Source organism: Cavia porcellus, unplaced genomic scaffold (assembly GCF_034190915.1).
Source record: "Cavia porcellus strain 051 isolate PalLab524CR breed Dunkin Hartley unplaced genomic scaffold, mCavPor4.1 scaffold_21, whole genome shotgun sequence".
Taxonomy (NCBI): domain Eukaryota; kingdom Metazoa; phylum Chordata; class Mammalia; order Rodentia; family Caviidae; genus Cavia; species Cavia porcellus.
Window position 1 is genome coordinate 17,444,530 of NW_026947504.1, and position 18,621 is coordinate 17,463,150.

The 18,621-nt window shown below is 52.5% G+C and overlaps 1 protein-coding gene across 4 annotated transcripts in view; it reads left to right on the forward strand.

Annotated features, from left to right (window-relative positions):
- The window catches only part of Ndst1 (N-deacetylase and N-sulfotransferase 1), a 59,379-nt gene that overhangs the window by 31,830 nt on the left and 8,928 nt on the right, over positions 1-18,621 (forward strand). For 3 of the 4 annotated variants that reach the window (XM_063232386.1, XM_005006997.4, XM_005006996.4), the window contains exons 4-12: positions 3,123-3,617; positions 7,338-7,425; positions 8,479-8,633; positions 9,126-9,311; positions 11,493-11,621; positions 12,272-12,454; positions 13,357-13,453; positions 14,619-14,742; positions 16,509-16,683. In XM_063232386.1, the coding sequence (XP_063088456.1) occupies positions 3,123-3,617; positions 7,338-7,425; positions 8,479-8,633; positions 9,126-9,311; positions 11,493-11,621; positions 12,272-12,454; positions 13,357-13,453; positions 14,619-14,742; positions 16,509-16,683 (1,632 nt within the window). Of the gene's footprint in view, positions 1-3,122; positions 3,618-7,337; positions 7,426-8,478; positions 8,638-9,125; positions 9,312-11,492; positions 11,622-12,271; positions 12,455-13,356; positions 13,454-14,618; positions 14,743-16,508; positions 16,684-18,621 lie in introns of those variants that run through there. The other variant, XM_063232388.1, reaches the window with a different exon arrangement.

An 18,621-nucleotide genomic window follows, 5' to 3' on the forward strand; every position in this document is an offset into this window, starting at 1 on the left:
GCACAGGTCTGGTGCAGCTCCCGGCCCTCTGCCACTGAGCACCTAGTCTGCAGGACGCCCAGCTCCAGGCCCTTCGGATATTACCCTGTTTAATTTCCAGAGCTGTCTTGTGAAGCTGGGGTGGTATTTTCTGATACAGACTTGATGCCCAGAAAACGGTTTAGGAGAATGGCGCAGCTGAGCCAAGATTTGACAGCAAAGCTTGTGGCTTCTCACCCGGCCATGGAAGCCAGGGCAGAGTGGCCTATGGGGGACCTGAGGCCCAGAGAGGGGACACAGCGGTCTGCACAGCATCCAGCTGATTAACAGCTGCAGATGTGTGGAGCCCCGGACTCCTGTTCCTGGCTCAGGGCTGTTCCTGCCTCTGCCCGCGTGACCCCATCAGAAGAGCTGGGGTCTCCTGAGCAGCCCTCACCCCTACTCTGCTCTGCCCGGCCTCTCCATCCCCTCCCGAGGCTGCTCGCCAACTGGGATCCTCTCAGTGACTTGGCACTCTCCCTGCCTTGATGTCTGGGCTGCTGGCTGAGCCGCCAGCACCTGGCAGCCGGCTCCGGGTCGGGACTTTGAAATGGGATCCCTCTGCCCTTGCTGTCCAGTGCACCTTCCCGGCCTCCGTGGTGATGGACAGGGCCTGAGATGTCTCTGCCTGCCCAGTTGCTGCCTTTGGCCAGTGCGTGGGCTTGGCTCTAGGGGAGCCTGATGTGGGAGGAGGTGGCCTCTGAGGGCGCGGCTCCACCCCCAAGGCTGGCTCAGGGCGGGGAGTTGCAGGTACTTCTGTGTGCGACTCCATGTGGGCTCCTCATTGTGGTTTCCAAGGCCATGGCCCTGCGGAGCCCTTGAGAGAGGCAGGAAAAAGCCTGGGATTGTGGAGGAGCCTGTGAAAGACATCGTCCCGGCAGGTGTGGCCTGGCGCTGGGCACAGCTCTGCTGTGACTCTATTCCCACCTCGGGCTGGGAACTGTGCCCTGGTGCAGCGCTCGCTGGAGCAGCCCCCATGGTGTCCCGAGTGTGACCAAACCCGCTCCAGACTCATTCCTGGCCCTTTGTTTTCTCTTCCTTCTTCCCAACCCACTGATTCTTTACATAGCAGTCCCGCAGACCTTGTCAGCATGTAAACTGGAACCTGTCGGCCCTGACTCAGTACCCTTTGGTGGAGTTTTTGCTGGCTTTCTGCTATCATTTCATGCCTCCAGGGTTCTGTACATGTTTCTACCTCATCTCCTTTTCCTCTTGATCACTCTGCTGGTTTTTTGTTGTTCTCTCATCTTACTGAGCACTCCTACCTAAGGGCCTTTGCACTTGCTATTGTGAGAACCTGATCTCTACTTGCGCACTAGTTGATTGCTCATTTTTAGCTCAAGGACCCTTTCTCCAGCAGGCCTCTTTAGCTAGCTTACTTGTGTCCAGGAAGCTAGCTAAAGGAAGTTAAAGGGCTGCTGCCCTTTAACTGTGAGCCTCCTCTGCACAGTGTGTGTTATATTGAAGTCTTGTGTTCATTCCTGTGGTTTTGGTGGACGTCTTGACTAATGTTCATGAGGGCAGGGACCTTGTCTGGTTTTTGTCACTAAATTTCACTGTATACTTTATTCATTGTCCTGCACAATGAATGCAGTAGTTGTGGAATGAACAGATGAAAATCCTTCATGTGCCGGGTACTGGGCAGCTATTTCTCTTTCATTTTTAAATAAATCCAGTTGGTCCTCAAGCAAAAGGGCTGGAGTTTCCCCGGCCTACACTAGGCCCTAGGTTGGTCTTAGGTTGGTCTTCAGCACTGCAAAGCAGAGCAAACCAGAGGGACAAAAAATAAAACCAAAACTGTTTATGAGCTCCCATTGGGGTAGAGGTTCCTGAGTTCCAGAGATAGAACAGTGTAGCCAGAGGTGGAAACAGTAACCACTGAGCTCAAAGGCGGGCAGGCTGGTGGGGGAGATCCTGAGCAGAGGCTATAGCAACTGAGGTGAGGTTGTAGCGACCTAAAATTGAATGTGGCCGCCTGGAGTCTAGTGCAGAGAAGAGGATATGGGTGTTGGGTTTTGAAGAACGAGCAGGAGTCTGCTAGGCAAAGAAGACAGAATAAAACTAAGAAGGGAACAACAACCAATGGCACTGCAGGCAGAGGGTAGCTGGGGTGGGGTGGGGCTGGGCTGTGAGCTGCAGGGGCCTGAGGTGAGCAAGTGGAGCCGTGGGCACTGGGTGTCATGCAGGCCACCAGGAGCAAAGCAGCAGGAGGCTCTGCATTGGAGCTGGGAGGGTCTGGGAGCTGGAACCCTGAGAGGGTGGTCTCGAGGGTCCTGGGGACAGCGCCTTTGCTCCCCACTCCAGAAGTGGCTTCCTCATCGGTATGTTACATCGTATCCATGCGAGACTCATAAACAAAGCAGTTCAGTAGCTCTGTGGCAGTTCACGGTTTACCGTTGTGGCACGTACAGAGATTCCTCCTGCAGAAAAAGTTGTGTGGCCACAACCCATTTGGAAACTCCAGGCTACCCAGCCCAGTGGTTGGTGTGCAGACTCCAGGACCAGGCCACCTGTGCCTTGGAGGGCAGTGCTGGGGGACATTATGTCCACTCTCCAAGTCTACCTATGAAATGAGTCCCTAAGGCTGCAGGGAGGACTGGATGAGCACTTTGCCAGTGTTCTCCATCCGTTTCCATCCTGGAGGTGTGTCATGGGGTGGGGCACATTTCACAGCATCGGTAGCTGAGGCCCAAAGAGGTGAGATAACTTGCTGAAGACCAGGCCACCTGGTATCTATGCTTTTAACTGCTAGGATTTCCTGAGTATAATTTAGTTTCTCCAAGCCTCAGTCTCCTTGTCTATAAAATGGGTGTGACAGCATCATCATGCACTTGCTGTGATATTTACAGCATTCCTGCATGCCAAATATATGGATCCACTACCAGGCTTGGCAAGTGAGTCACGCACAGTTGCTGGTGCGTTACCATAGGGATAGGCGGAGTACAATGAACGGAGTACAGGGACGGAGTACAATGAACCCTCCATGAACAAATGCTGCAGATATTGTTGATATCAATGGTGTCGGTCCCCGTGTAAGAGCCATGGCCCCCAGAGGTGTAAATCTCACAGTGCTTTCCCCCCCCCCGTCCTCTGCCCCACTGCAGGCCAACGAGAACAGCCTGCTGAGTGCACAGCTCAAGGGCTTTCCGCTGTTCCTGCACTCGAACCTGGGCCTCAAGGACTGCAGCATCAACCCCAAGTCCCCGCTGCTCTACGTGACGCGGCCCAGTGAGGTGGAGAAGGGCGTGCTGCCCGGTGAGGACTGGACCGTGTTCCAGTCGAATCACTCCACCTACGAGCCTGTGCTGCTGGCCAAGACGCGCTCCTCTGAGTCCATCCCACACCTGGGGGCCGACGCCGGCCTGCACGCCGCGCTGCACGCCACTGTGGTGCAAGACCTGGGCCTCCACGACGGCATCCAGCGCGTGCTGTTTGGCAATAACCTCAACTTCTGGCTGCACAAACTCGTCTTTGTGGACGCTGTGGCCTTCCTCACTGGGAAGCGCCTGTCACTGCCCTTGGACCGCTACATCCTGGTAGACATTGACGACATCTTTGTGGGCAAGGAGGGCACACGCATGAAGGTGGAGGACGTGAAGGTGAGGCGGGGTGCCAGGCTGCAGCACTCTGTGTGTCCCCTTGTGGTCCGTCCTGTCCGTGCCACCCCTGTGCTGTTAGTTATTTATAGCATGGTCTCACCTGCCACCCTGGCCACTTAGCTTTTATTAATGGTCTTATTAGGAGCAAGTGTCGTTCAAATATTGTGTGTGTGTGTGTGTGTGTGTGTGTGTGTGTGTGTGTGTGTTTAGTGCTGGGGATTAAGCTCAGGGCCTTTCATATGCTAGGAAAGTACTCTACCACTGAGCTCCATCTCTAGGCCTTTTTCTTTTCTTTTTTTATATTTTACTTTTCTGTTTCATTTTGATTTGTTTTGACTTTTGGTTTTCAGGGTTTTTTTGTCTTTTTTTGAGGCAGGGTCTTGCTATGCAGTTCAGGCTGGCCTTGAGCTCACTTTGTAGCCAGGCTGGTCTCGAACTCGCAACGATCCTCCCACCTCAGCCTCCCAAGTGCTGGGATTACAGGCGTGAGCCACCACACCTGGCTTGGTTTTCAGTTTTTTTGAAATAGGATCTTGCTTTGAACTCACTAGTAGCCCAGGTGGCATCAAATTGGAGATGATCCTCTTGCCCAAGTCTCCCAAGTGCTGATACTACAGGCTTGCGCCACTCTGCCCAACTATTTATTTATCTGTTTTGAGACAGGGTCTTGCTATGTAGTCCAGGCTGGCCTTCAACTCCCAGCCTTCCTGAGTGCCTCAGCCTCCTGAGTGCTGAGATTTAGATGTGTACCACCCGTAGCATTATTTTTTGTATTTTGAGACAGGGAGAACATTTGTAGTCGCAGTACTGTGGGAGGCTAAGGCAGGAGGATTACAAGTTCAAGCCCATCCTCGGTACTTCAGAGACTCGGCAAGATGCTACCTCAAAAAAAAAAAAAAACAAAAAACAGGGTCTCACTAAGTTTCTCAGGCTGGCCTTGAACTTGTGATCTTCCTCTTGCCTCAGCTTCCCTAGTAACTGGGATTGCAGGCATGTGCCACTGCCCTTGGCTTATGTAAATTTTTTTTTTTTTTTTTTTTTTTTGGTCTTTCTCCTTTTTATCGGTACCAGGGATCAAACTCACAATTGCCTGCTTGCAAGGCAGGTGCTTATGCCACTGAGCTAAATCTCCAGCCCCAGCTTATGTAAATTTTTATTGAAGTGTTAAATAGAAAGGAATTTTACACATGGGGCATGGAGTTCAAGTATATGTCTGTGGAGGTGGACACAGCCACTTATCTAAACCTAAAAGTGGCAACTGTGTCTTTTAATCTAAGTATGATTTTTAAGTGAACAGTGTTTGTATCTGCTAGGTGTGGTACTACACACTGTAATCTTAGCACTTGGGAGGCTGAGACAAGAGGATTGCTGTGAGGAGTTCAAGGCCACCTGGGGCTACTTAGTGAGTTCAAGGTCAACTGTCTCAAAAACACACCCCCCCCCCAGACAAACAAAAAGAAAAAGAAAGTTTATATCAATATCAAAGCTTCTGCAGAATTTTAAAAACAAAAACTAGAGCTTAAATCAATCAGGGCATGGTTTAGCTGAGCTATCTATAGATGGTGTAATGCATGTGTTGAATTAAAGAAGTGTTTATCAAACAAAACTATATGTAAAAGCACTTTACAAACCACAAGATTTTACACACATGTAAGTGAATTATTACCAAGAAAGAGAACCTGCAAAGGAAGACCACTAAGCAATCTTTAAAATAAGTTTTCATCTACATGTTATAAAGCTATTTGCAAAGGAGACAACGTCCTAGTGGAATGGGAATCAGTATGGGTTGCCACGAAGAGAGGGCAACCACAACAATAAATCCAATGAAAACAAAACAGGGGATTAAATTCTCCAGTGGTACTGGTGTCTGCTGACCGGGCGTCCTCTCTTACAGGAGATTAGCGAGTGTTAGAAACATATTAGCACCAACCCAAGACTTCTTTTTGATGCACGCAGGCGGCTTTAAAAAGAGGCTTATGAAAGGACCACTTCTTTCCCCGGGCAGCAGGCAGCGCAGGCTGCTGGTGCCATGGCTCTCTCTACCAAGTCCAGTCCCGGTGTGACCCTCGTCGGCTAGGTGACCCTTGCAGGCCCCTTCCTGGCCCCAAGCCTCAGCTATAAAATGACAAGATGGGGTGATGCGAGGATTTGGGGCTGTTTCCTGCATTCCGGGGCTTCACAGCCTTAAGGGTCCCAGGCTGGCTGGGGTGTGGACATAGGGTCTGTGCAGCCAGCCTCTACTTTCCAGGCTGCCCACACAGCTGGCCAGGGCTTTGATCTTTTATACTTTATGCTTCCTCTTGAAATTCCATTTCCTCAAGGGCTTTATTATTGAAAGAAAATTTTGAGATGATTCCAGTCAAGCCTCCCATCTAAGCAACAATGTGCCGAGACAGGCGTCTAGCAGAGTAGACCTCTACGTTTCTTGCTTGGGAAGTCCCTCTAGTCTGTCCCTAGGTGCAAGTGGAGTCTCTGAGAGACGTGGTCCAGGGTGAGCCCACAAGGATGCCACTGCATCCCAAGAACCCAGGATCGCCTGCTTCTGTTTCTTATTTTCCCCATCTCTAAAGCTAGAGGTTGGGTTAAGAGGGTTAAGAGGGACACTCTCCTGCGCCCTCTCCTGGACGCTCAGGTCAGCGCAGTTTGCAGAGCTCTGGCTGGTCAGGGTCTCTGTTAGAGACATGCACGCCGCCTCCTTGGCTTGTGCAGTCTTGAGTGTGCAGCACCGTTTACATGCTACCTTCCTAGGCCACTTGTTCAGGGCCAGTTGTGTGCCAGGCTCTGCTCAGCTCTCTGCATCACCTCCTTTGGTCCTTGCTGCAGCTGACTGAGGAGGGTGTTACAGAGGAAGGAACTGAGCTTCAGAGATGAAGTGGCTTGTCCTAGGCTGTACCCCTGGAACATGCAGGCTCACCTGGCAGGACTTGGCCTTGGTCAGACCCCGTGACCAGCCCAGCCCTGGGAGGGTCAGGATGCTGAGTATGCGGCATCTCCCGAAAGCAGGTGGTTACAGCCTGTAAACCCTGGACCCTGGGGTCCAGCCACACGTGTGAGTGGGGTTGGATCCCCTCATAACTTGGAAAGCCCTGGGTGTGCCGTGCACGAGATGGCATGGTGCTAGGCCATGGGACGTCCTTGGGAATTCACGATCCCTTGACAGCAGCCTTGCGTTGCGCTGAGAGGAGAAATCCTCGATGCAAAAGTGCTGTACGCACAGTGCCGGTGACCACAGGTGTAGTGACGGCCACTGTTTCTCATCCCTCACCAAACATCAGGCAGTTTTACAGCACTATCTCATATCATGTGCCCCAGGGCCCCAGAGGGGGAGAGATTCTCTGACCTATTTGCCAGTTGAGGAGACTGAGACCCAGAGAAATCGTGAAGCTTTCAAGGAGCACAGCAGAGCCGGTTGGAGTGCAGGGCTTCTCCAGCTGTGGGCTGGGCTGTGCTACGGTCGTCTCCTCAGTATTCTTTGTAACTTTTGAATAAGGGTCCTGCATTTTCTTTTTCTGTAGTGGTTGGGGCTGGAACCCAGGGCTTCTGCACCACAGACCTCTGCCACAGAGTCACACCCCAAGCCCACACACTGTCATCTCCCACGGAGCCCCGAAAGCTTTGTAGCTGGTTCTGCTCGTGCAGAACACCTCTTGGGCCCTCAGCAGGAGGATCAGGGGCTCCCAGCACTTCCTCAGACCTCCCTTTCTCTTCTGCCTGTCCCAGGCCCTGTTTGATACACAGAATGAGCTACGCACCCACATCCCAAACTTCACCTTCAACCTGGGCTACTCAGGGAAATTCTTCCACACAGGTAAGTGGCCCTGTGCTCGCCGTCACCTGCCAGGCCTGCTTCATACCTCCACCCTCAGGTGCTGTGCTGTGAGGGCAGCGGGCAGCTTGCCAGCCCACACTGGGAATACTGACCCCGCTGTCCTCCCAAGCCAGGAGCCATCAAGAGCAGTCACAGCCCCTGGGGGAGCTGGTTTGGGGCAACAGTGACACTTCCCCTTCCTTTCAGTCTTAGATGGCCATCTGCTGTTGCATCCTCCTCACTCTCACTATTTAACATTATTTTTCCTGCTTCTAAGAGACTCCTGTTGACTTTAAGAGTGTCACTGAACTACGTAGCATAGGAAGTGAAAACTCGCTGTCACTGCATCTGCCCCGGGACAGTAAGTGTCCTGGGTTTGCTTAGGGTCACAGGGTAGAGGCCAAGCTGCAGATCACCTGGCTCGTGCTTCTTCCTCCTCTCTCCATCCCTTCCATGGCCCTTGTGGGCCAGGCAAGCAGGACTGCAAACCAGTCATCCGCGGTGACTGTTCCTGCAGACTGCCTGCTGCTTGGGCCACCGTGAGGGCAGCCTCTCTTGAACTTTAGGGAAAACCGGCAGTCAGGGTGGAGGGGAAAATGTGCAGGAGCCCCAAAGCCAAATAGGAGCGATGCTGGTCGTCTCTCTGCATCACTGCCACATCCTTGGCCTGTTGCATGTAACCTGGGGTGGTTATAGTAGCACACGTGAGATGGAGATTAAGCATCCTGTGCAAACACAAAGAGCTTCTGCAGGCAGGAGGCAAAAGACAGTGAGCTAGTGTGGATCCTGGACGAGGATCCTAGCAGCTGTGAGAGGAGTAGAGGAAACTCCTGAGATTCGTGTGCACCCCAAGCAAGGACCCAGAGAGAATAGTGTCTTGGCCACGGTCACTTATGGATTCAAGGGGTCATTCTAGAGGGGACCTAGAATCTGGACTGGGCTCTTGCTTCTGTCCATGTAGCCCCTGGGTAGGCTCTGGCTGTGTGCTCCGTCTCCAGGCCAAGTGGGGTGCGGGCATCCCTAGTCAGGCTGAGCTGTCTGTGTGGGCCGCAGGTACGGATGCGGAAGACGCAGGGGACGACCTGTTGCTGTCATATGTGAAGGAGTTCTGGTGGTTCCCCCACATGTGGAGCCACATGCAGCCCCACCTTTTCCACAATCAGTCGGTGCTGGCTGAGCAGATGGCCCTGAACAAGAAGTTCGCTGTCGTGAGTAAGATTCCCTACAGGACAGAGCTGGGCGGGCCAGGGGACGGGCTGGGGTCCAGGCTGCTGGCCTCATGCTGCTTTTGCAGTTCAGCCTGGTAGGGGCTCGGGCTGAGCTGTGTTGGTAGTCCATCTCCTGGAAGTCTCCAGGCGATAGCCCCGTTGTAGACATGCGGCTGAGGCCCAGGTAGTCACACTAGACTTAGGAGCTTCGTGTTTCCTGGGCACAGGCTGTCACCTGCAGGCTGGCCTGGGAGGCTCCAGAAAGTGAGAAGTTACGGGCTCGGTGGGAGGGGGTGGTGTTGGAGAGGGGACACTGGACAGAGAGTTAGGACTCCTGGGTTCCAGTCCCATCCCTCCAGCCACTCAGTCTAAGATTTTGGACCTCAGCTTGCCCATCTGCACCATGAGGGCTTGGGCCAACTGACTTTTCTCTGGTGTTCTGTAAACCAGGGGGAAGGATGCTATGCTTACCTTGGCTGTCCTCTTCCCCAGGAGCACGGTATCCCCACGGACATGGGGTATGCTGTGGCACCCCACCACTCGGGTGTGTACCCTGTGCACGTGCAGCTGTACGAGGCATGGAAGCAGGTGTGGAGCATCCGTGTGACCAGCACGGAGGAGTACCCACACCTGAAGCCGGCCCGCTACCGCCGAGGCTTCATCCACAACGGCATCATGGCAAGTGACTTGAGGACCGGGCGGGGATGCCGGGCAGGTGCTGTCCTTAGGGTGGGCTGGGGGCGGAGCAGCTTCCTCTGCCACTTCCCCCTCCGAGGCTCTGACCTGGGGAAGGCAGGCTGCCAGGCTGGCCTGTCCGTGAGTTTCTCCCTAGCTTCGCGACAGGAGGAGTAGGGGGCAACATTCTTCAAAGGGGGCTCTGATGAAGACATAAGGCAGGTCTCTGTTAGATTCCCCTGCTCATCTAAGAACTTCCCTTGAGCTTCTGTCCCTTTTTAGGCACTGGACATGGAGAAGGGCACAAAATTAAGGAAAGTTCTTGGCCTTGGAGACCTAATATTCAAGTGTTGGGAGACTGACAAAGCCCAGACTTAAGAATGGGGAAAGGGTTTAGGATTTAGCTCAGTGGTGTAAGCGCCTGCATGGCTAGCGCAGGGTTGTGAGTTCAATCCCTGGTATCAAAGAAAAAAAATGGGGAAAGTGGGTCATAGTCACATGGTGTTTACTGTTCTGAGAGAAGGAAGCAGGGAAGGGGGGGAGTGGAGAGGGCCTTCCTGGGATTAGCCGTGCTGCTCTCTGTAGAAGGGCAGTCAGGGCGGATAAACGTGCAAAGGCCTAGAGGCAGGCTCTGCTGGGTGTGTCTGAGAAACAAGAAGGAGCCCGTGTGATTGGAGGGGACAGTAAGGGACAGGTAGGAGAGGATGCGGGAGGGGTGATGGGCCAGATGGAAGGACCATGGAAGGCTGACCACTGTGGACTCCAGCTTTTAGGCAGAGATGGGGAGGTTTTGAATGGAGCATGACCTGACTCATGTCTTTATTTATTTATGTTTGGTACCGGGAATCCTGCTTAGGACCTTGCGCTTGCTAGGCAGGCCTTATGCCACTGAGCTGGATCCTCAGCCCCTGACTCGTATCTTAAAAGGATTTTCATCATTCTTCCTATTGGCTGAGCAGGGTGTAGGTTTAGGATTCAGATCTGGAGGCCATTGGAGTCTTCCAGAGAAGAGATGTGGTAGCTTCGAGCACCATGCATAGTTGGAACATAGTCATATCCTGCACTTACTAGAAGTTAGAGCCAGGAGGACCTGCTGACCAATTGGGTGTCAGGTGTGGAAGAGGGAGGGGAGTCAAAGTGAAAGGTTTTTGTCCCGAAAGTATAAGTTGTCGTCAGTCACTGTGGGTGAATATGAAGTCACCTTCTTGTTGCTGGCACAAAATACCCAGGAGGAAGGTTTCTTTCTTTCTTTTTTCTTTTTTTGGTACTGGGGCTCAAACTCAATGACTGCATGCTTGCAAGGCGGCGCTTATGCTGCTGAGCTAAATCCCTAGTCTGGAAAGGTTTATTTCAACTCACAGTTTATAGAGGTTTCAGTCCATCGTCACCTGGCTTGAAGGCAGGATGGCATGGCAGAGAAGCAGCAGTGAGCCTTCCTCCTTTCCCTGTTTATGCCATCCAGGCTACTAGCCCGTTCGTTGGTGCCATCCACATTAGTGTGGGTCTTCTGTCTTTAGTAAGGCCTCACCCACAACCAGAACTATGCCAAACCAACCAGTAAACTGACCCAGCTTCACACACCTGTAATCTAGTCACTCCCAAAAGCCGCCTCACCTATGAATGCATAAGGTTTTGAGTGGACATGTAATTTAAAGCCGTAACAGTGGGGTAGCTGTGTGTAGGGTTTGTATATTTATCTCTCCATCTAGCCACCCAGCCACCCACCACTCCTCCATACCAGAGACTCACGTGAACTCTGGAAAGAGGTCCTAACAAGGCAGGCCTGTGCTTGTGCATCTTCCTGTGGGGAGATGGACAGTAAACAGCTAAGCTAGTGCCTGACCACGAGGGCCCCCAGGCAAGGCTCTCATGTCAGGGGTTTGCACAGCTGCTTTAGGAGGCCAAGGACCTTTGCTGCAAATGATCCAAGTTTCCAGAAACAGTTCCACCACGTTTCCTTGGGGCCTGATTATGTTGTACAGAGAAGAGTTGTGTAGTATTAAACAGCAAGATCCTGTGATACCCTGGGATAGGGCAGATGTTGCAGGCTGCTGAGATGCTGGTAGGGGCTGTGAGGACACCCAAAGAGAGCCTTTCGGAGGAAATGCCCTGGCCCTTCTCCTGAGGGACTGCTTATCGCAGTCTACTCCTGGAGAAGTGACAGCCGCTCTCCCCATCTCCCAGGTCCTCCCAAGGCAGACGTGTGGCCTCTTCACACACACTATCTTCTACAACGAGTACCCTGGTGGCTCCAGCGAGCTGGACAAGATTATCAATGGGGGCGAGCTGTTCCTCACAGTGCTCCTCAATCCCGTGAGTTCTCCGTAGCCTGCAGCTGGCTTGAAGAGTGCTGCTGGTGACCCAGCCCCAGGAGGGATACTGATGGGGGGTTCTGGGAGTCAAGCGACCTGCTGCCCAGTACTGGAGCTGTCCCTCTGCCATGAGATCTGGACTAAAGAGTCAGAGCTTTCTTGTTCTTTGTTTTGTGCATGTTCTCTTTGCATTCTTTGTGTATGTGTGTGTATGTGTACAGCCATACTCAGCACACACACACAAGACTCTGCTTGAGCTGTCTGGCCCTCTCCTTATCTGTAAATGGAAGCAATTATCCATACTTTAATAGTATTAAGTAAATGTCAAGTGGTTGTTATTGTTCAGCTTTATGGGCTCAGTAGGCCTTTCCTTCCCTCCAACCTCCAGATGCATAAAACAAAACACAAATAGCTCCTGCATCAACCTGCCTCTCACCGTGGGGTTGTAATATTTGGGGTCCATTATAGCTGGGTCATCCTGATTGCACTCAGGCCATGGTCACGTAGCAAGTTTGTGATGATGCCAGTGTGTGTGGCACTGGTCACTGGACAGCCCTGCAAACGGAGACAGAGCTACCAGGGTCCAAGGTGGGGTTGAAGAGCTCAGACTCTAACCCAACTGCTGCCTGCCTCTTCCCCTCCCCGGAGCAGATCAGCATCTTTATGACACACCTATCCAACTACGGGAATGACCGGCTGGGCCTGTATACTTTCAAGCACCTGGTGCGGTTCCTGTACTCCTGGACCAACCTGCGGCTGCAGACACTGCCGCCCGTGCAGCTGGCCCAGAAGTACTTCCAGATCTTCTCTGAAGAGAAGGACCCCCTCTGGCAGGTAGGGACAGGGCAGGTCACACGTTGCTGCAAGGGCACAATGCCCTCCACTCTCGGGCATGCGCTTTACCTTCATACGTCATGTGCCGTCACACACCTCCCCACACAGGCCTGCATGCACGCACACTGTCATGCACCCTTGGAAAAACATGGAATCCTGCACTGGGGAGGCTGAGGCAGGAGTAATTATGAATATAGAGCCTTTTGAGCTACCTAGTTAGACCTTGTCTCAAAAGCAAAACAAAATAAAAAGACATTAGAAAAGCTGTGATGGTCTCGTAGGTCATATCTTAGGCCTCTTTAAGTGCAGCAGGTTCTCAGCCCTGGGCGGAACCTGTCAGGAGGGTTTAGGGAGACAGTTCTCAGGAAAGTCTACTTCTGGGAGCCGTTAAAAATTGGAAACAGGAGCCAGAGCTGGTGGTGTCTCATAGTTAAGACCAAGGGTCCACAAGCCATGACTCATGGGCCAAATTCAGCCTGTGGTCTGTTTGTGTAAAGAAAGTTTTATGGGCACGTAGCCATGCATATTCCTGGAAGCGGCCGAAACTCAGCAGAATCTAAAGGCTGCAATGTTTACTGAACGTTCACCCAAGTTTGTAGGAAAAGTTTTCTGACCTTTGGTCCAGACACTATTTGTCCAGTTCAGTTTAACAAGGGCTTGTGAGTTCCTAATATGTGCCAAGCACGCAGCTAGGCATTTTGCTAGGGTTTGCTGGGGCCCTGAGACTCACCAGGAAGGGTCCCTGCCTGTCACGCTCGGTGTCTGGAGGGTGGGAGGTGGCAAATTCACATGAAGTATTTTGTCTGGCAGTCAGGGCTGCAAGAGCTCAATGTCCACGTGCAGTAGAGTGCATTCGTTGAGTTCTTGGGCCTCCCTCACGTTCCTTGCACTATTGGTTTTAGGACCCCTGTGAGGACAAACGCCACAAAGACATCTGGTCCAAGGAGAAGACATGTGACCGCTTCCCAAAGCTTCTCATCATTGGCCCTCAGAAAACAGGCAGGTCTCTCCAGCCTTGACCCCCCTTACTCCCCCGTCTCTTCTGTGGGATAATGGGGACCACCCAGCTGTGGTCCCACTCCGGATTCCTCCTCCTGGCAGTGGGAGCAGAGCGAGGGTGAAGAAGCGAGGGTGAAGAGGAGTTGCCTGTCTATATGGAGTGTGAAGAGAGTGGAGGCTGAGCGTGGGATTCTGGTGTTTGTCTAACCACAGCCTGAAGGAGCTTTCTCTGTGTCCTCCTGGGGGTCTCTGAGTATAGGCAGACAAAGAAGCCCAAATCAGCTGCTCTGCAGGTTCGAGCTGTCCTAGGCAAAGCTGGTTCAATGCAGAGTGGACTGGAATCCATTATAATGCCTGCCAGAGGTGCACGATGGAGAAGCAGTGGTGTGATTGTTAGTACTTGCCATCCACATGCCACTGTGTGGCACAAATGGCTACTCCATTTTACAGACAAGCAACTCAAGGCTCAGAGAAGTGAAATGACTTCCCATAGCACATTTAGCTAAGAAATGCCAGTTCTAGGTCTTGAGACTTGTTTTCTGTGACCCCAAAGCTGATACTCTTTCACCAAATTCTGCATCTTTTTCTCTTCTGGATATTCTTATTGTAGCATATAAACCGCAGAGTCACACCACAGGCGGTAAATGAAAGATCTCCCTGAGGACTGGGGGAGACAGAGAGAAGACAATGGAGCCAGCAAGTTTGGCTCTACAGTAGTTTTACATTAACAGGGAGAAGGTTAGAGCCCCTTTTTCCTGGGCTGCTCACAAGTACCGGAGTGTACAGAGGCCTAGAGCTGGAAAGGACCAGGAGAAACCTCTAGCTCTGAGATTCTGCAGAGACCATAGTCAATTTGAGATGATTGTCAGCGTGCAGTGATGAGGAGGATTCTGAGATCATGTCTGTGTATTGGTGGAGAATAATGTAGTGGATTGGTAATGTCTGCAAGGGGTACAGGAGCTGTAGTATCCACAGACAAACCCTATACTTATCATCCTGGATTTAGCACAGTTTCTTTACTGTACAAATGAGGAAGCTAAGACCAGAGAAGGGAAAAGACTTTCCCAGGACCTCCCAGTGAACACTAGAGAGCCGGGCCTAAAACCCAAACTCCATCTTTTTGTCCAGGGGTGGGGTATGATCCTCAGTGCCTCTCCTCCTCTAGGCACCACAGCCCTCTATTTATTCCTGGGAATGCATCCGGACCTAAGCAGCAACTACCCCAGCTCGGAGACCTTTGAGGAGATCCAGTTTTTTAACGGCCACAACTATCACAAAGGCATTGACTGGTGAGTGGGCCTCTGGCCACAGCAGGACAGGAAGGCTACTCTGGAGCTACATGGGGAGGTGACTGTGGACACAGCAGGAAGCAGCTGGTGCTTGTTCACACACAGCTAAAGTTCCTGTAAACAGGGACGGAGAGCAGTGACCCTTGAATCATGGTGGGAGGATGTTGTCACAGACAGGACACTCAATGAGGAAGCCCTCTGCCCCTTTGCATTACTGCCCCGGTCACAGGGGAGGAGTGTTCCCGAGGTCCCAAGGTCTGCCGAGGACAGAGCAGGGCTGACATCTCAGCGTCACTGTGTGTGGCTCCCCGTGGAGACCAGGCGTTCCTGTGTACTCTGTTCTGACGTGCTGGGCAGCCTTCAGGCTCACCTGGGCAAGCGGTTCCAGGTGTGGCTTCTCACCAGAACCTTCTACAGTTGTCATTTTTAGTGAGGCAGCATGTGCTTTACCTCCAGTTTTCACTTGGCTCACCCTCCTATTACTTTTTAAAACTTTGGCAGAAAAAGTAAAACTTATGTGTTAGCCTTATTTATTATGGTTACATTAACATGATCTAGGCAGAATTATGGGCTATTTTTAAAATATTTTCTGTGTGCATTTCCCTTATTTAGCTATCATTTCTCTACCCATATGTCTATCTTGCCTGTATATCTGTCCATCCATACAAATATCTGTCCATTTTCCATTATCTCTGACATGTCTTGTCCCTTACCCAAAACCTCTTGTGGCCAGAGATATTGGAAGCCAGTGTGTTCCGGCTTTGGAAAGTTAATATAGTGCAGAGCCACGTGCTTAACGTCTTCAGCAGAGCCCAGGGCGGCGCAGCACCCACCTGTAGTATGTTAGCAGGTGTGCAGCAAAGTATGTGAATATTTATTTACAGCAGATAAGATAAGGAAGTTGAGCTTTGCTGCCTAATGGCTTTCCTACAGAGTCATAGGAAGCAAAACTTTTGCCTTTTGAGCTTTCTCAAATTAGGTATTACAAACAGAAAAATTTCAGAAAAAGGAGAGAGGACAATTCCTTGGCCCCAACCCCAAGATTCTGACTTAGTAGGGAGGCATGGGAACTTCTCAAGGCCCTGGTGACTGTGTTAGGGTCCTCAGGACCACTGTGGAGAGGCACAGTTTCATGGGTCCGATCTGCTTCCCACGAGTCCTCCAAGTTGTTATCCTGGCTTTCCATGAGTCGCGGCCCCCAGGAGGGTCTGTACAGCTCGGTTCATTTTCAGAATGGTCCTTAGGTTAGAAGGTCGTCACTCGGGCAGGATAGGAAACGCTGGCTGGGAGAGCTGTCGTCTCACCCGTAGTAGGCCAGGGCCCGGGCACGCCTCTGTCTCCAGGTCCACAGCACTGCTGCGGGGAGGAAGGCCAGCCTACCCTGTGCTTCCCACTGCCGGCCCTGCTGGGTCAGAGAGCTGCTGAGCCCGGACGCGCCCCCTAGCGGCAGAGTTAGGCCTGCGTGGAGGGTGACCGGGTGGGACCTGAGCTTAGGCTGGAGCACTCCCACCCTTCTTCATGGCCCCCAACCCGCATCTCACCTCGAGGCTCAGATCATCCCGACCCCACAGCCTCCACTGGGAAGGAACAAATTCAGAAAGGGGAGTCGGCCCATGGCCGTCCCCACAAGTGCTGCTGGAGGTGAGATCTGGTTTGGCCGGAGCAGCCCGCCCTGCCACTTTCTGAGGAAGTACAGCCACTCACAGGGCATCCACGGGCCCCTTCTTCCCAGGCCTCGCCTGAGAGTCCCCTTCGGCCTCTCGCAGGTACATGGAGTTCTTCCCTATCCCTTCCAACACCACCTCTGACTTCTACTTTGAGAAGAGCGCTAACTACTTCGATTCTGAAGTGGCGCCCCGCCGGGCAGCTGCCCTGTTACCCAAGGCCAAGATCCTCACCATCCTCATCAACCCGGCGGACCGGGCCTATTCCTGGTACCAGGTGAGCAGGGTGGGTTGAGGGCCCTAGTGCGGGCTGCTATTTCTCTCTGACGCTCACTCACCCGGCTGTGCCAAGAAGTACCTGCTCGTGCTGACCTTGAGTGGGTACCCGGAATGAGGTGCCAGGTGCCTCCCTGGCACCCCGCACCTGGCATGGGTGCAGAACCCCAGCCACCATGTGCTGCTTAACTCTAGCTTCGGGTGGGCTCTGGCCCAGAATCCTGACCCCACAAGGGGTGGAGGCTGGGAGGTCTTGGGGCGGCTTGTCTTCGGTGTGGGGGCACATGCTGACTGTAGCTTCTCCTCGGGCCATGGTGTGGGCAGACATGGGAACTGGTCTGAGTGGGGGCACCGATGCCTGGCAAGGGCTGGATCCTCATGCCTGCTGAGGTAGATGAGAGCCGGAACCTTCTTCTGTTTCTGTGACCAGATTTAATTGTTCATTCTTTCTTTCTCTTTTTTTTTCTTCTTTTTTTTTTTTTTTTTTTTCTGTGTTTTGTTGTTTTGGTTTTCTTTTGAGACAGGGTCTTGCTGTATAGTTCAGGCTGACCTTCAACTCACTATGTAGCCCAGGCTGATCTTGAATTTGCAGTGATCCTCCTGCCTCAGCCTCCTGGGTGCTGGGATTACAGGTGTGCACCACTGCACCTGGCCTGATTTAATTTCTTCTGAGTATAGCCCACTGTACTCACAGGGACACTGGCAACCTATTTAGGAGCCTGGGCCTGAGTCCCTCTCCTATCTGCCAGTCCTCTTAGGCTGCACTGCCATGTGCTTTGATTCATAAGTGGCCCTGGTGCCTAAGGCCAGGATCCTGACCACCTTGGCATGCCAGTGGGCCAGGCCTGCTCTTGGTATTGAGGAACACTGGGGCCCTAGTGCCTGCTCAGTGGGACAGTGTTGACTGTTTCGGCTGGAAAGACCTCTTCTAGCCAGGCCACTTTCTGTAGCTCACTGCCGCCCTTTGAGACGCTGTCCTTGGATACTTTGGTGGCTGCTCCCTTGGGGCCTCTCAGTATCCCCTGCAGGGCCAGCAACTGTAGTGCTCCTTGCTCCTGTCCCTAGGGATCCTTGTCCTCCCAAGTCTGAGGGGGAAGCCCTCTTTCCCAGGACTTTGGTTCACATCCTAGAGTCCATTCCTCCCATGGGCTTTGTCTGTAGGGATATGCAGAACACTGCTGGCTGCTTCTCTGCCATGCGCCCACCTACTGCTTTTGTGGGAGACAGAAAAGGGCTTCAAGCAGCAGTCAGGGCAGCCCCCTGCTCTGAACCAAAGGCAGGGATCAACTTTGGACCCTCCCTGGAGCTTCATTCACAGCAGTGTCCTAGAAGGTAGGGTGTGTGTGTGTGCCCCTTAGCACCTGTGAGAGACTCGGGACTCAGCAAGTTTCATGTGGTGTGGGCTTTTGGATCCAGGTCTTCTGGTTCGAAGGCCTGTTTTTTCTCCTGTCCATGCTCAAGGCAAGTTAGGGAGATGAGGAGAAAGGAGACCCATTCCTACCAGGAAACCCGAGAGGGAGCTGAAAGGAGCGGATGGCAACTGCCTGCCTTGGGAGGGAGATCGGAGGAGACCCCCTATCCTTTGCTCTGTTGACCTCAGTGGGGCCCAGGGGTCGGCTTGGGCAGGGCAGCACGTACCTCATGGCCGGGTCCCCAGGCCCTGGATGATTTTTTTTCCCCGTGCACAGGGATCAAACCGAGGGCCTTCACACTGCACTACATCCACAGTGGCTTTTAAATTAAATTACATTTTTTTTCTTTGCCACTAAATTTCCCAGGCTGGGCTTGAACGTGTGATCCTCCTATTTCAGCCTCAGCCACCCAGAGCGGGTTTATGGCTGTGCACTGCTGTCTTTGATAGTCTTGCAGATACTAATGGCCCACAGCATTACTTTTGGTGATTTGGACTTGGCTTTCTCCCTTTACAGTGTTCTCTAGT